Raw genomic sequence first — 17,733 nt, forward strand, 5'->3', positions numbered from 1 at the left:
GTCCATTTTTACAGTGAGGAAACAAAAGGAGTACATCAAGTCTGTATACTGTCACCCTGCTTGTTTAACTTCTATGCGGAGTACATCATGAGAAACGCTGGGCTGGAAGAAGCACAAGCTGGAATCAAGATTGCCGGCAGAAATATCAATAACCTCAGATAAGCAGATGAAAGCACCCTTATGGCAGAAAGTGAAGAGGCACTCAAAAGCCTCTTGATGAAAGTGAAAGAGGAGAGTGAAAAAGTTGGCTTAAAGCTCAACATTCAGAAACCGAAGATCATGGCATCCGATCCCATCATTTCATGGGAAATAGATGGAGAAACAGTGGAAGTAGTGTCAGACTCTATTTTGGGGGGCTCCAAAATCACTGCAGATGGTGACTGCAGCCATGAAATTAAAAGACGCTTACTGTTTGGAAGAAAAGTTATGACCAACCTAGATAGCATATTGAAAAGCAGAGACATTACTTTGCAAACAAAGGTCTGTCTAGTCAAGGCTATGGTTTTTCCTGTGGTCATGTATAGATGTGAAAGTTGGACTGTGAAGAAGGCTGACCGCCGAAGAATTGATGCTTTTGAACTGTGGTGTTGGAGAAGACTCCTGAGAGTCCCTTGGACTGCAAGGAGATCCAACCAGTCCATTCTAAAGGAGATCAGCCCTGCGTGTTCTTTGGAAGGAATGATGTTAAAGCTGAAACTCCAGTACTTTGGCCACCTCATGCGAAGAGTTGACTCATTGGAAAAGACTCTAATGCTAGCAGGGATTGGGGGCAGGAGGAAGAGTGGATGACAGAGGATGAGATGGCTGGATGGCATCACTGACTCGATGGACGTGAGTTTGCGTGAACTCCGGGAGTTGGTGATGGACAGGGAGGCCTGGCGTGCTGCGCTTCATGGGGTTGCAAAGAGTCAGACATGACTGAGCGACTGAACTGAACTGAACAAAAATCCAAAGGGGTTACCTTGTTTAAAGTTTAAAAAGTTGTAAGCTGTGGGACCAGATTTCAAGCTTGAAAGTTTGGCAGTGTATTCTGTGCGCTTGCAGCCCTGCAGCCTTGGGGCAGGGCCGGCCCTTCCCACCCCCAGGCTGATGAGGCTCCATGCATCAGACAGGCTCCCACAAAGCCTACTGTGCAATGAGTGTTTCTGGTTGCATTACGGGAAAGAGAAACTGCTCTAGACGGCTCACCGAGTTTAAATGCAGAAAGAGGGTACTTACAAAATCTTGGAAAGGGCTGTCAGAAGCGAAGACAGAGGGCCTACTGAACCTGCGCTCTAGTGCAGCCTGTGCAACTCCTGACGCCTGCACAGCCTAGAGCCTGTGCTCGGCAACGAGAGAAGGCACCACAGTGAGAAGCCTGTACACTGCACCTAGAGAGTAACCCCCTGCTCGCTGCAACTCGAGAAAGCCCACTCGCCGCAAGGAAGGCCCAGCACAGCCAAAACTAAATAACACCATTTTTTAAAAATTACAGACGCTCTTGCATCACTCAAGGCTGACTAAATAAATATCACATGAATGGGTTTCCTTAAGCACCATCTTAGAAACACTTCAACTACCGCTGGTACAGGACTAGAATCCAGGCCCTCATCCCTGGCCTTGCCCTCCACTCCCAATCACCCTCAACTATCTACCAGGTGACAAAGAATCTTGTTGACATCGTGTATTGAGAAAGGTTTGTGACATCATTAAGCAGACATTGCAGGCTAGGAGAAAAAAGCTAAGGAACCTTTCAGGAGGCAGAAGTAAACAGGTGTGATCAGCCTTCAGCACAAGAAGACTAATGAACATTTCAAGAGTTATAGAAATGTATTCAGACTTTGTCATGTCTCATTACACTCTTTACCTTTCCTTTCAAACATTTTCTCCAAAAAAAGAAGAAGAAGAAAAAAAAAAAAAAACAGATTCAGAAGCAGCCAGCTGGTAGCAGGCATTGTCAGTAAGATGTGACGTAAGCCAGACTAATTGATCATTTTTTAAAGATTAAGTGCCTCATTCTCTGTAATAGGACATACAGAAAACAGCTTTGACAGCAGTGAAGCTGCTTACCAAATTCTGAGTGCCCACTAAAAATGTAAATCATGCTTAATTTTTGTCAGGTAATCCACTCATAATAGGCAATTTATGTGATCTCATCATGTAAGAAAAGCTCAGATACTCTTCCTGGACCTTTTACCTGCTGTGTTGCTAGGATGCACCTGCCATCTGGATAGATGGTTGATAGCGGGGATGTAGAAGGACCTGGATACCGATTTGCCTTGTGTGTCTCAGACAGAAATAGAATCTCCCTGACTCTGAACACTGAACAAATTCTAAAGGCCTTTATGCCTTATACACAAGCTCTGTCTCCCTGAGTCTCTCTCTCTCTTTTTTTTTTTACCTTTAAAAGTAAGATGATCATAATATCCTTTTAATCTAATCCTCAGGATTATTTTGGTGATTAAATGTAAAATATAATTATTTTATCAAATCAAATGCACACTACTGATATCATACACTGTCTGTAAAGCCTGCCTTGGGGACTTGAATCATAGAACCACTCTTTTTCCTAGGGTTCACACTACCTCCTCTGGGCTGGGCTGTGTAGCCTCTCCCCTGCTCTTAAGTTTAGAGGATGGAGAGAAAGCAGTACTGACCATCCACAGCCAGGGGTGAGATGTGGGAGGAGGTGGAGAGGTTAGGACATAGCAAAGAACGTGAAGTTCAAGACTCACCCTGGAATCCTCCATTTTTTTTTAAACCCATTCCAGCTGGAGAGCTGGAGAAGGCAATGGTACCTCACTCCAGTAATCTTGCCTGGAGAATCCCATGGATGGAGGAGCCTGGTAGGCTGTAGTCCATGGGGTCGCGAAGAGTCGGACATGACTGAGCGACTTCACTTTAACTTTTCACTTTCATGCATTGGAGAAGGAAATGGTAACCCACTCCAGTGTTCTTGCCTGGAGAATCCCAGGGACAGGGGAGCCTGGTGGGCTGCGCCTATGGGGTTGCACAGAGCCGGACACAACTGAGGCAACTTAGCAGCAGCAGCAGCAGTAGCAGCTAGAAAGCTAGAACTCTATCCCTCCTAAATTCCATTTCCTGCTCAGTAAAGTGGGGAAAAGAATGGCGCTACTAGCTGTTAACAAGATGATGAATGGTGTACATGGAGTGCTAAGCATCCTGACCCAGAGGAAGAACTCAGCAAACATCAGGTCCTCCCTCCAGGTGGCTTGGAAAGACCACATGATACAGGCCCAGGGGAGAAAGACTTCCTGCGGAGTCAGAATTCTGGTGAGCACATTCTGTCAACTACTGTCCTCTCATGGAAATGAGGAAAAACTCTCTCTTTACATACCCATCTTTTATTTCCCCTGCTGACTCTCAGAACCTTGAGTTGATTCAGAAGCCCCACACATACGTGCTTTACAATGGAGCTGTACATGAAATGCTCAGTGTGTGCGCACGTGCTCAGTCACTTCAGTTGAGCCGGACTCTTTGCGACCCTATGGACTGTAGCCCGCCAGGCTTCTCTGCCCATAAGATTCTCCAGGCAAGAATACTGGTGTGGGTTGCCATGACCTCCTCCAGGGGCTCTTCCTGACTCGGGGATCAAACCTGCATCTCCTATGTTGCAGGCAGATTGTTTACTGCTGAGCCACTGGAGAAGCCCAAAACGCTCAGTGCTATTTATGAAACATATCATGCTTGTTTCGCTTATCTCAACCAGTTTCCCTCCTGACATCCCTTCTGATGAGAATCGCCATGGCTTAAGTGTTTTGGGACTTAGGACAATATCCAGAAAGTTCAAGTCAGTTTGCATGAATACAAGTGGCAATAATGAAAGTCTGAAACTAATTTTTAAATGATTTCTTGAAGTTTGGGATTCAATTTCTTTGGCACTTATAGAACAGCATCTAAACTTTATTGTGACCACAAGCCAACACCACAGCATGGGAATTCCAGGTGTCTCAGCAGTAAAGAACCTGCCTGCAATGCAAAAGACACAAGAGACAAAAGTTTGATCCTTGGGTCAGGACGATCCCCTGGAGGAGGAAATGGCAACCCACTCCAGTATTTTTGCCTGGGGAATCCCATGGACAGAGGAGCCTGGAGGGCTACAATCCATAGAGTCACAAAGATTCAGACATGACTGAGCAACTGACCACACACACACAGGCAATACCAGAACAGGCACTACAGCATTCTGCAACTGGGACACTCCTGAAGCATCAACGGCAAATAGTCACGGCAGGTATAATGCCCCAGGACAGGACTGTTTGTTCCGTGAGGTTTGACCAGATGAGGATGCCAGTGGAAATGCCAACCATCTCATCAGCTGAAAGGGCTGATGAACAAACTGTCCTTTATATATCTGCCTTCAAATAGCAAAGTAAATTCCTCCCTAACAGCCACTACCCTAACTTAAAATAGGAGACACGCCTCAGTTCTCTGTACTCTGCCAGAAAACGTCTCTCAGGGATTGCTTGGTTCTAAGAGATGGAGCAGGTGATGAAAAAGAGACTCTAGTCACTGCGCAGGGCAACTGAAGTCCTCAGTTTACCAGGCTGCCAGGTGAGGTCTGGTTTGGAACAGATACAACACACCTGTGGGCACTAGAAGATGAGCTATCCATCACTCTTGTTCTGAGCACCAGGCCACACAGAGGCTACCTGTACAAACTGGCCCACTGTTCTCAACTGCTGGAGCTCAGGAACCAAGAAGAGGCATGAAGATCCCTGCCCCAAACACTTCTTCTCTTCTTCTAAGAGAGGAGTCCAACTCTCTCCTATTGTCTAGGGCTCCATCCTTGCCTCGAGACTGGACTTTCTCCACCTGGGTCTTTTCTGGGCCCTTTCCATGAACAGACACATTCTCTGAGATCCCATTCTGATTCCCTGTTACTCTTCACTCTTCTTATCTCTTCTTTAACACCCTCCCAAATAGATATTCTGCCACACCTCTCATCCTGAGCCAAATGGGATTCACTCATTCATTCACACACCAAAATATAGGGAGCACTTCCTACATAGCAGCTGTTCTTTTGGACCTTAAGAACATGGTGGCAAATTAGATAAAGTTAGTGCCTTTATGGAACTTAATTCTATGGTGGCAAATTAGATAAAGTTAGTGCCTTTATGGAACTTAATTCTATGGTGGCAAATAAGTCATAAATTAAGAAATAAATCCATTTATAATTTAATTTCAGGTAGGGACAGATATACTGATAAAACACATCTAAAATTAGGATAAAGGCTTAGAGTAACTTGGTAAAAATGCTGGAGGGAAACTCTAAATAGGAGAATCTCTCCGAGAAAGTAATATTTCAATAACAATAACTGATGATGGTAATAATGATAATAATAATAATAAAGTGAGGGCACAAGAGATGCAAAAATCTGGAGAAAGAACTTTCTGTGGAGCTGGAACAACCAGCAGATGCTCTAAAGAGGGAACAAGCTTGGGCCACTCATTATTCTGGCAAATTTCTTAATTTCACTGCAGTTTCGTGTTTTATTTGTTTGTGCATATCCCTGTTTCACTTTTCAATTAAGACCACAAGTGAGAAGGAGCCAGCTTCATATAATCCTTCGTAATTCTTCACAGAGTATCAAGCCAAGGGCATAAGAAAGTATTTATTAAATGTTTGGATGATCGTGAAAGTTGTGGATTTGTCCTACTCAGTGCAGGCCGGAGGAGAACATAAGTAACCGATGACAGTTTAAAAAATGCTCGTTAAATAAGATCTCTACCCAGACAAAACAAATACCCAGACTGACAACACACCCAGTTCTACACAAACTGGGAATGGGTAAGGTCTGGGGTGCCTGATGCATTTGAAGCCTCTGAGAAAAGAACTTTCACAGCTCTGGGAAAAAGGGAAAAAAAAAAAAAAAAAAAAGCAGCAAAGACTAAGTTGTAATAACTTCAAGATGACAGTTAACCAGAAGTGGTTACATAAGAAACATTCAAGGGAATTTTAATGTGCTGCAGCAAACAGAATTACAGGGCAATAAAATTTCAAGGTGCATTCTAGTTAAGCCCTAAAGATTTTTGCAGTGGTTTTGAAAAAGAGAACGCAAACGTCCAGCAGCTCGTGGGGAATTTTTGCTTCCCTCAGCAGAAACTGCAAAATATCTATCTTTATCCTTCCTGCCAAACGAGAAAATGGCCAGTGCCTATCCACACAGGGGGCTACCTGTGGGGAGATCTGCCCCTGAAAGCACCCAAGGCGGCACATTTCAAGGGCTATTACCTTCACCCAGGTTCCCCATTAGTCCACAGGGCTCTTTATAGTACCCCATGCAGAGCTAAGCCTCATGAGTAATTAACCCCAGGGTAGCTGAAAAATTAAATTTCAGCAACTAAGTTCTGCTTGTAAGTGGAACCTAGCTTCTAAAGGTCAATGGACCAGGCCTTCCCCTTCTTTTGGGTCTCAGAGTCTAACACAAGGCTAAACACGCAAAAAGCATTCAGCAAATATTTAATGAATGAACCATGTTTCAAAGGGTTTGCTGCCACAAGGCTGCTCTCTGTGAATACAGTGTCTCATGGTACCTGAAGTTAGACATTAACAAGTTATAAAGCATTCTGGACTCTAGCTGTATACTAGGAAATGTTTTCAGCCTAGTTTTGTAGTCCAACGTCGGTTTTAGGCTTCCTGTTAAAATACAGGACTCCCAATTCAATTTGCATCTCAGATAAATACAGATAATTTTTAGTATAAGTATGTCCAAAATATTGCATGGGACAAACTTACCCTTTTAAAATAATCATGGCGTCTCTGGATTTCAAATTTAACTGGGCATCGTGTATTTTTATTTATAAAATCTGGCAACTCTAATTCAGACGCTAGGCCTTGTACTTGATTGAATCTGTTTCTCTTCTCTGACAATCGGACTCTAAAATGCAGATATTTTAATACTTCTTTACATTCCCTATTAAAATCAAGAACATATGAAGCATGATCGTCTTTACCTTATTTGAAGAGATCTATAGGAAGATACTCCAGACCATATGCAATTCAGAATTAATGCATAGGATGGCGATATCCATAGTGCCTAGTGTCGCTCCTTACGTTGAATTTTGCTAGAAGAAGAAAAAATAGAAAGAATAGGGTTTCAGCCGTTTTCTAATGACATGGCCAGATGATGCCACAAAATCTTGGCATTACTGATAAGTACACAGTGTGCTGGAAAATCAATAGTTTCTGAAGGGGATTCTGAAGGGAACTTTCCATTATGGAGGTTAGAAATAACTTAGCCCCACACTCATAAATTCCTGCCGTTGGGGCGCTCCATGTCCCTCACCGGCAGAAAGCACGGGCCTCGTCCTAACTTCATAAACTGCAACGCTGGAATGGCTGCTTTCAAAAATTACTAAGGGCATCTATTTTTGAAAACAGCATTTTTCAACGATTTTTAATGCCAGTGATTGAGCTAAGAAAGTAAATATAAGAACAGCTGTCCCTTCACTTTAAGAAAACCTGATCTGCTGAAAAAGCTTAGGTAAGCAGGTAAATGGTGAAAGTGGTTATTTATATTAAATAATAATTCATTTCAACACTCCACCAACTATTAGCATCCCCTAGCATTTAGAAAAAATCATTTACTTCCTTGCAAAGAGTTCCCAAACAGCTTCCCTGGGTTTTCTGTATATTAGGGTGATGACATTTTCATCCCCTGCTCATTTCAGTCTCTGAATTTAAAAATATCTACATAATGGTTTGTAGTTACAGTTAGTGTTCCCTTGCCTTAACGCTCTAAGGTAATATGAACTCTTCCTGCTGTTTTACAGAAAAAGACTTGCCTATAACTCAACTCTATTCAATCCACTTCCTTTTCTCCAAAACTCGTAGATAAAATTTTTATGATATGTGTGAATAAAACACATTTTATTTCCTTTCCTTCATATGCTCTCCTAACACTTAAGTATGGTAGACATTAAAAAATTAAACTCACTATGCATTACTGTTTCTACAAATAGATTCACTTCCCTAGAAATAGCAAAGAAGGATCAGTCTTCATTTTTCAGTAAACACTTTATTTGAGAATAGTTTTATGTTTAAAGAAAAATTGTGAAGAGAGTACAGAGAATTTCCATATACCCTAAATCCACTTTTCCCACCGGTAATGTCCTACATTAGCATGGGACATTTATCATTAACTAACGAACTGAGATGGAAATACTATTTCAATAACACAGCACTTTATTCAGATTCCCTGAGATTTTACCTCAGGTGATTTTCTTTCCCAGATCCCATCCAAGATACCAGAGGACAATCAGTTGTCATGTCTCCTTAAGCTCCTCTTCCCTGTAGCAGTTTTCAGATTTTTCTGTTTTGAAGATTTAAGGAATACTAGGCGATGGCACCCCACTCCAGTACTCTTGCCTGGAAAATCCCATGGACGGAGGAGCCTGGTAGGCTGCAGCCCATGGGGTCGCTAAGAGTCGGACACGACTGAAGCGACTTAGCAGCAGCAGCAGCCGCAGCAGCAGCAGTCTGATACTTTATAGTATACCCCTCAATTCAGATTTGTCTTTTTCTCTTCTCACAATTAGACATTACAGCTTTGGAGAGGAAGATTGTGGAGGTCAAGTACCATTTTCACCATCTCCTAACCGAAGGTGTTTGTTATCGTCATGATTTATCACTGATGATGGGGACCATGATCACCTGGCTTAGAAGGTCTGTCCGGTCTCTCCAGTGGTGTAAGTATTCTTTATTTGCTTTTTTCCATACAGTGCACTTTAGAAGGAAGTCATCACACCCAGCTCATGCTTCAGAGGCTGGGAGTTAAGCTCTACCTCCTGGAGTAAGCAGTATCTACACGGATTATTTGGAATTCTGCATGGAAAATTTATTTTTTTGCTTCCATTTATTTATGTAACCATCTATTTGTATCCATGTGGACTCACAGACATTTTATATTTTAGGTTAGAATCCAACACTACTTTTTTTTTTTTTTTTGCTCAAATTGTTCCAGTTACGGCCATTAGAGTTCTCTCAGATGGCCCGTGTCCTTTTGACATACCCTTCATCCCTGTCTTTTGTTGTTGCTGTTTTTCCTTTTTTAGCAGACCTTATCTTTCTGAAACAAGATGTTCCAGGTTCCTCTGAAGTATTCCCTGTCCCAGACCTTGATCCAGCCATTTGCCAAAGGAGACCTGGTTCCTTCTTTGGGAGCACAGCACTAGAAATCAAGACCTGGGTGTTGCTGGGTGAAAGCCACTGTCATTTTCAATCATTTTTCCTCCCCACCTCCCACTTGACTGCATTTGCTATTAGACTGCAGGACATTCATATTTTTATTTTAAACTTAGTTCTAAGAAGGAAATTACGGCTTAATTTCTGAGGTATTTAATGATTTTAACAGTTATATTCTACTTAATATTCTAAAACTATGATTTTGATTTCCTTGTTTTTGCTTTCTGGGTATTAATTTTTTCTTTTTTTTTTTTTTTTCTCAAAGAAACTATTGCACGGAAGTTAAGATTATTCCCAAGGAAAGGAAGAGTGGTTTACTTCTCTCCAGGCTTAGCCAGGTGCAGTCTGGTAGTTCAACTAGAAATAGTAGGGTATACCTAAGGCTACCCTTTAAGTAGGAGCTTAATATATACTGTCCTTATTCAACCCTTGCTTAAAAAGGAGTCTTGTGATGACCACAGACATGCAAGGGATGGCTGTAAAAAAAATAAAGAGGTCGCAACAAAGGAAGAAGAGAATGACACACAAATACCACTACCAAACCAAATAACCACCTAGCATTTTTATAATGTGTATGTGAGGGCAACTGGCTTTGAATACCAGGAATGGCTCTTTCTTAGATACAGTGTCAAGCATACATTCTGTCCAACATCAGAACTTTCAATGGTTTTATAAACCACAAGGATGTCCTATAATAGCTGAGGCTTACCAAACTCTCATACTACTAGTAGTGAAAAAGTCTCCAAAGAACACAAAGGAAAAATAATAATAAATGGCTTCTCCCTGGCAATCTGAACAGGTGAGATTACATGAAATGCTTGTCAAAGAGCAATGTCTTTGCACGCGGTACATGAACACAAACAAAGCACAAATTAGATCCTGTGATCACTCTTCCTTCCAATTAATGACTTTCAAAAGGTCCTCCCTTCCTCCCAAGGTGAACACTGAGTAACACTATAGAGCCTTAGATGATACACATAAAACCAGTGATGACCTCATCACAGCACTTGGGCTACTCCCAAGAACCAAAGCCCCCTCAGGGCTACAGCAGCCCTACAGCCCAGCATCAGGAGCCTCTACTGATCCTGGAAGACAGCTCGGCCTGGGGCACTTAACAGGGCTAAGCTCATAACCAGATTCAAAATGTCAGTACTCATTATCTAGATTCTAATGCAGCTGACTGAGCCAGTCAAGAGTTGGGCTGGCTGTAAGCTGGGCATTTTAGTGACTTGTACTCCAATCAGAAGTTGCTAAAGGTGGATCTTCTCCAAACACTGCCCGATCTTTTCTCATAGACACGGCTGGACACAGAGGATACGGTCTTTAGCCAGCACAGACATGGAAGACAACACACAAATCAATAGAAAAAAATAACTTCTTTTTATTTACAAAAAAAAAAATCCAAATATTGGATGCTGTAAACAAAATTCACAATCTGTTCCCTCTAGCGTTGATTCAAACATGTCAGTTTTTAAACAGTCCATTCTCCATCAACTCCTTTTCTGCCTGTGACACAGTCTAAAGTGAAAGTATTCCAGAAGAGTGACCCCAGAAGCAGCTTGCTGCAAACAGGACGTCTCAGAGCAGGTGATGGTTGTAGAGAGGTCGAAGGGAGAGACAGCCAGTGGGCAGAGACTCCTCCATTCTGCAAGGATTTGCAGCCATTCTTACCAAGTTACTTGCCATCTTCCAACTCTGTACTTTGACCACGTACTTTGTTAGCAAGCCATTATTATGACAAAATATTACATAGAGATTCTTCCTTAGCACTAAAAAGGCTATGCTATGAGAGATCATAAAGAAAGATTATATTCAAACAGGTACTATATATGAAATTACTTTTTTTGGCTTTTTGGCGTCATCTAACACATGTTGTTTTCAAACAACAAAAAAGCTTATTTCTGAACTGCTGACAGCTTTTAACATAATACATTTCATTTACAAAATAGTTCACAATATTTATTTGACAAGCATTGCACTGAAAACAACTTTACACGCAGTAAGGCAACCTACAATAAGCAAACAGAAAGGGGTGGCAAAAACGAACAGTATGTTCACTCTTCTTGGCGTTTCCTCCTTGGCTTGGCTTGCAGACCTTCCATCCTTGCAATGCTGGAGCCTCGTTAAAACAGTCCACCCAATACCAAGAGTGAGCAAATATTTGAGCCTGTTTCTGGAAAGGAAAAGTCCATCTTGATGTAAGACATATTGAGGCAACGAGACTTTACTGCAAATAAAGTCAACTTGTTAAAAGGGCACTGTCATGGGTGAAGTGTTCCCTGACGTGCCAGGCTGGACAGGTGAGAACAGCCTCCAGCAGAGGAAACAAAAAAAAAAATTCTTCCTGCTTTATAGTAACAGCGCACTCGACCAGATAAACACAAAGGTAAGCAAATCACAGACACTAATCAGGAGTTGAGAGCTGTCCTTTCTTCTGACCTATGACACATGGTTCTCTCTCACCAGACATTCAAATGTTTAGGCCACACATCCACAAAGATAGACATATATTCCACCGTTTGTTCAACTACATATGCACAAGACTATAGTACATACAAAAGGGAAATAAATTATATCAATCAAAGTAAATGCCGAAGGTTGTCTTGAGTACAGCCTGTTCTAACTGAATGCCAGGTGCTGGCATGTCCAACTATGCTACCAGCCCTGGAGTAAGCAAGAAAAGAACATAAATATCTGAGAAAACATATGAAAAGTTTATTTTTCAAAGAAGGCCCCTCCATACAAGAATCTGTGCCATAAAATAACAGCGAATCGTTGCTCTGGCAGAGCCGGAGACCTCCAGATTCTTTGTGAAATAGTGGACGACTCATCCGTCAAGAGTTAGGATGAGAAGGAACAAGGCAGCTCCCCAGACGCTCCTCCTCCATTCCCAAGTGTTCCCTTAGCTTTAATCTTAGGGAAGGTCCAAACAGGTAAGGAGGATGGAGCTCTGGGTTTCTGACGGTTAAATATCAGGCTTAATCTGCAAATGGAACATTTCCTGGGAATTCGCAATGAATTTCTCAAAGCCCAGGGCTGGAGTGAGCGAGTCGGAGCCAACATGGGAGAAGAAAAAGTTCCATACCCAACAGCGAGTGGCAGTGCAGTAGCTGTTACAGCTGGGACAGAGTTCACAGGGAGGCTGCTAGAGCAAACCCATCAAGTTCCGGTTAAGGCTTCAAAGAAAGATGCGCAAGAAAGGGAGTTGGATGGATCAAACTAACAATGAGCATCTGAGGGATGCCCAGATAACACTGCCAATAGGATGATGCTATTTTCTTCCCCAATCCCTCTCTAATGGATGACAACAATCAGTTGATTCTTCAGAGGGCTGCACATAGTAAGCAGTCATCCACTAGGGTTGGTAAGGGATGATGTGGCTGCCTCACAAGACAAGAGGGAAGGTCTTCGGATATTAGTTTTGTTTTCAACAAATGCATTTTCAGAGACCAGCGTCCAAAGAAATTAAAGGCTGGGAGAAGGGATGGGTTCAAGATTAGCTGTCACTGAACTGAAATAGTAATGCCAGTTCATTTCACAAAGGTGTAACTGGTCTCTTGAGACAGAAAATCAAGTTGGATCTGATTCGATGCAAAATGAGTGAATTTGAAGTACAGTACTAAATATGTAAATGCAGTGTGACAACCAGATCGAAGATGTTTCATGTTGGCATGAATTTATAAAATTTTATATATAATATATATCTCATATATAAATTTTAAGCAATTGTGCAAATACTCTTTAAAAAGGGTCATTTCACATTTACTAAACTCTAGTGGTCCTGGAATGCATAATGCACTCATTTAAAAATCCATTTAAATATTAATAAGTAGTGTTCAGATCACCAGAAATTCTTTTGAGCAGTCAGGGATTTAAACAGACTATCACTGATCCATGATCCACTGGATTATACACCATGGAGGTATGCAAGTATTACAAAAACTAAAAGGGTTCAAACTGTCAACATGGCAGTTCAGTATAAAAAAAAGAGTGCTCTGCCAAACAAATATGCTCCCATTTGTGGAATTCTATGGCTCACAAAATAAAAAGAAAAAAAAAAAAAACCAGAAACAAAAACACTCACTAAAAAGGTATAATCTCTGCTCAATCTATCAAATATATTAATTGTTTTCCTCCTTCATTCACTTTAAGTTTTTTAGCTGTGGGATTTAATTCATCACTGCAATATGCCCACGTCTCAGGTCATCCTGTTGAAAACATAAAAGCACACAGTATTTAAACACTTTCTATTTGCTACATTATTCTAGACCATAGTCAATGAACTGTGTGTATATACACATATCACAAATATGTATATATATACACATAATATACACACACATACACATGTACCTAGGATAACATCACACCAACAATGTTAACTTTATACAAGTATTTGTCAAGAAAAAAATAGGGCATCTCCTCCACCATTCACAAGCTTATGTGTTGTTTTATTTTCTTCTTGAGTCCCTGATAAAATAAGTCATTAAACCATAAAATTTTTCCACTTCAAATTTTCAGAAGGCAACAGGCACTTTGATGTATATTGGTGTGTAACAAATATAGTAACTCTTTATATATTCTACTATCTCTCTTCTACTTGGGTATTTTTATCTGGTAAATCTTTGGTCCTTGAGCATACTTTCTTTGCTACAGCTGCTTTTGCTTGCATTTTCACATTTTAAAAAATGTGAGCTATGCACGCAGCTGGAAATAATGGATTGTGTCATCATAAGTTCTGCTGTTTGTTATGAGAACTGCACCAACCTACTACTGTTCATTTGGAGCAAGCCATTTCTATCAGCGCAATGGGAGAGTTCCACAGATAGTATTCACTACAAGCCTCAGCAATCCCAATGTTGGTGTACCCCTTCTTCCTGTACCATTGTTACTATCTGAACTCCTGAATTGATAATTAAGTTGGAGGGAGACCTTTTTTTTTAATCTCTGTATATTCCCTTTCATGATTTCCATCTTATAAGAAACTAGCCACTTGTCTTTTTTTCCTATGGCAAAGCTATGGGAGCAGGTACTGCAAACCCATATTGTCATCAAGCTTTTTTTTCCTCTGTCTCTTCTTATTTTAGGAGAACCTGGTTGCTTTTAATGACAGGTCTCTTTTGTTTCAGGAAAGAATCCAATTGGGTAGGAGAATCAGGCGGGAGGGTTGGTGGTGGTGGGTGGGTTATTTTGAGATCGTGCCCCCATACCTATGAAAAGATCCACAAAGCTTTGCCAAGTTTAAAACCAGGAGCAGATCATCATTGCACAAAACATATCCCTAATAAGGGCTGGGTCACTCAGCCTTTTTCTTTTTATTTTTCTTTTCTCTCTCTCTCTCTCTTTTTTTTTTTTTTTTTCCTATCTTGTCTGAAATGGCTTCCCCACAGGACATTTTTAAATGATTCTTAATTGCAGGGTAGCCAAGTGGAGTATGTCTGTTGCTGGCATGTGAACACTGGCTGGACCTGTGCAATGTAGTAATTGCTGAAGTTGGCATCTGCTACATAGGGGGCCGGCTGGTAATAGCAAGTGACATTGGCCACGTTAGGGATGACATTCTGGTCAGCCAGCACCCGGATAGCCAGCATTGTGATCAGGTTTAAAGTCTGTCTTCTTTCATGTCCCATCAGACACACGGTACTCTCATTCACCACTCCATGAAGGGTCATGAGATAGTCATACTTGCGGTCTTCCAAGCCCACGAAGTGGTTCTGCAAATAGGACTCCAGTTTTCTCTGCTGCTCTCCAATGTCTGAGAAGTCGATGAAAAACCTGGAACACATATACCTCTGAAGGGTCTTGATCTCATCAGAGGCGGGCCTAAAGCCCCTCACTAAGAGATTGCAGTACTTTAACAGGCCTCCCCCTCTGATTTCCTCCGGGTTCCGCGTGGCAATGATCTTGTTACAAAGGTGATCAAAGGCTTCATGGAAATCTCCATAGACGCTCTCCCCGATTATTGTGGGGTGAAACGTTTCAGTCATCGGGTTCTCTGAACATTCATAAAAGAGGAGAAGAGAGTCTAATTTGATTTGAAAAGAATCTACACTAAATTCAAACTGCCTCCGGAGGGAATCCACAAATTTCAGTTCCACATTTTTGCCACTGTTGTTTGACAGGGATATAAGACTCCATCGGTCAGAGTCATTGCACACTTTAACCATTTTCTGCACATAAGCTTCCTACAATTTAAAAGACAAAACAAGAAGATGAGCAAACCTAGAAAAAAATAATAAACACATCCTCATCACAGCTCAGAATTATTTTGCTCCTTCCCTTTCGTTTTGTCAAGTTTCAGCAAAATACTACCTACAGGTTTAAACATTAAACAGTCTTCTGAAAACAACAACAACAAAAAAATACATTTAACGAGTGGTTCTGCTGTCTGGGGAAGAGACTAGAAGTAATAGTTTGAGGCTTTTGGCAGACATAGCACAGTACTAAGTGGTTCTGTTGTCATGTCTGACTTTTGAAATGTTATTTTTTGAGACTGTTCTTACAGGTACAAGATTCACACAATATAGCTGCAATATTCAAAAGACAGAGGACCTACAGTAAAAAGTCAGTCTGCCTCTCATCCTGTCCCTAGTCACCTAGTTTCCCCTCCAACCCCCAGGCAACTGATAGAATCAGTATCTTGTGGGTCCCCGCAGGGATTCTGCAGCTAAAATCAAATATGAACTAAATTAAGACATTCTGGGAGGCTGGTTCCTCTGATCATTTTAACGCGCTTTGGGCCAAAGTGGGGAGGAGGAGACCCATTATATCCAGAACCCAAGAACCAACCCGGAGAAAAGCCGTATTTATTCTTAATGCCTGGAGTCAGCAGAAAGCAGCTAGGAAATCTAGTCACTTTTTCCAACACAATAATAAGCCCATTGACTCGCCTCTGCGGCAGGCTGCTCTTTTTCCCAGAGACTCAAACATCCAATGACTCAAAAAAAAAAAAAAAGGACATTTCACTCTTCTATTTATCAGAATGTACGAATGTACTCCGGACACGACTCAAGCAAGGAGAGCCAAGAGTTAAAAAAATAAGGAGAAGGAAGAGAGGGCAGGGCAGATGAGGAAGCAGAAGGCGCAGGGCGCTGAAGCAGCAAGTCAAGGAAAACACTCAGACACAAGTCCACGCACCTTCGTGAACTCAGAAAAAAAATTAACTCAAAAGCAAAATTAGCCAGGGCGCGCACGCCGGTCCAGGTGGCCGACCGGAGCCCCGGGTGTCAGCCGTGAAGCACTCGCGCCCGGCCCGCCGCGGGGGCCCCGGGCCCCTCTGGGGTGGGCGGGGGGGTGTGCTTTACCTTGAGCGTGAGTGGTGTGATCTTCTCCTTGTTCACCCCTTCGGGTAAGAAGTCCAACAGACAGTCCAGCACGACGTCCTTCACAGTCTGAAACTCCTCTTCCCCACGCAGGTCGGCGCAGAAGATGAGGTCCAGGTCTTTGTAGCCCAGGCCGCTGTCCTGGTGCAGGACGTGGCTGGCGGCCGAGCCGTTGAGGCGCACGTCGCGGACGCCGATGCGCTTCTCGGCCAGCCGCCGCCGCACCACCTTCACGATCAGGCTGGGCTGCAGCTCGAGCGTGGGGAAGTTGCCGCGCCCGTGGATCGGGATGGTCTCGCTCAGGATGCCGTCCAGCCGCTGCACTTGCTCCCAGTTCAGCACGTTGCAGTGCGCCGTGGGGCTCTCGCAGTATTCCAAGCAATGCCCGGCAAACCCGCCGCCGCCGCCGCCGCAGTCGCCGCCGCTCAGATCGCCGCCCAGGGGGATGTAGGGGCCGCCGGCCAGCTCGTCCTCGGCCATGGCAAAATACCCTTCGCCTTCCGCCATGAAGTGCCCGCCGAACGCCACTTGGCCCTGGTCGGTCCTAAGAGAGAACGGGGGGGAAGTGGGGGAAGGAGCGCGCTGAGGACGCTGAGAAGCGGCCGGGCGGACATTGGGGGCGGGGGGGGGGCCGCGAAGGCAGGAACGCGCCCCCTTTCCCCGCTCGAATCCCCCCGCCTCGCCTAGGGGGACATCCCGGAGACGCTCCCTCCCCAGGCCCCCGAGGTACCCCAGCCGCGCGCGCCGCGCCCCGCAAGAGCAGCCCCGCACCAAAAGTATCTCTGATGCATCTGGAAAAGCGCAAGCGGGAGTCCCGTCTGTGTCACCTGGAGGCGGCCGCCCCTTCTAGGAGCGAGGCGAGCGAGGAACTGCGAGGCGACAACTCTTCGGGAGCAGCGAGTGCGCTCCCGGCCGCGGCGAGCGACTCGAGTCCTTCCTAGACCCCCGCCGCCCGCGCCGGCCACTCCCGCCCCTCACCCCCGCCCGCGCCGCCTGAGTCGCGGTGGTCCCGGAGGTGGCGGCTCCTGCTGCTGCCGCCGCCGCCGCACACGTTCCTGTCTCTGGAGCTTTAGCAGTTGTGCGGCAGAAACGGCCTCAGTACTTTTTTTATACGAGGTCCTCTGGGCGCTTCCGGGGCCCGGCGCCGCACGAATCGCCACACCCTCCTCATCTGCATAGGGCACCGCCCCCGCCCGCCCGCCCCGCTGCCCGAGCCCCGCGGAG

General features: G+C 43.7%; 1 protein-coding gene across 3 annotated transcripts; it reads right to left on the bottom strand.

The window, feature by feature from the left end:
• Nucleotides 1-10,544: 10,544 nt before the first annotated feature.
• TENT5A (terminal nucleotidyltransferase 5A) lies at nt 10,545-17,591 on the bottom strand. 3 transcript variants are annotated; one of them, XM_042253167.2, is made up of 3 exons: nt 17,488-17,591; nt 16,492-17,053; nt 10,545-15,372 (listed from the first exon to the last, which is right to left on the bottom strand). In XM_042253167.2, exons 2-3 carry the CDS (start codon nt 17,014-17,016, stop codon nt 14,596-14,598), a joined length of 1,302 nt encoding a protein of 433 aa, XP_042109101.1. In that variant the 5' UTR covers nt 17,017-17,053; nt 17,488-17,591; the 3' UTR covers nt 10,545-14,595. The 3 variants fall into 3 exon arrangements, with proteins under 3 accessions (XP_042109101.1, XP_027828108.1, XP_014952791.2); XM_027972307.2 differs by lacking the exon at nt 17,488-17,591 and adding an exon at nt 17,337-17,472; XM_015097305.4 differs by lacking the exon at nt 17,488-17,591 and adding an exon at nt 17,281-17,472.
• Nucleotides 17,592-17,733: the final 142 nt, after the last annotated feature.

Source organism: Ovis aries, chromosome 8, assembly GCF_016772045.2.
Source record: "Ovis aries strain OAR_USU_Benz2616 breed Rambouillet chromosome 8, ARS-UI_Ramb_v3.0, whole genome shotgun sequence".
Taxonomy (NCBI): domain Eukaryota; kingdom Metazoa; phylum Chordata; class Mammalia; order Artiodactyla; family Bovidae; genus Ovis; species Ovis aries.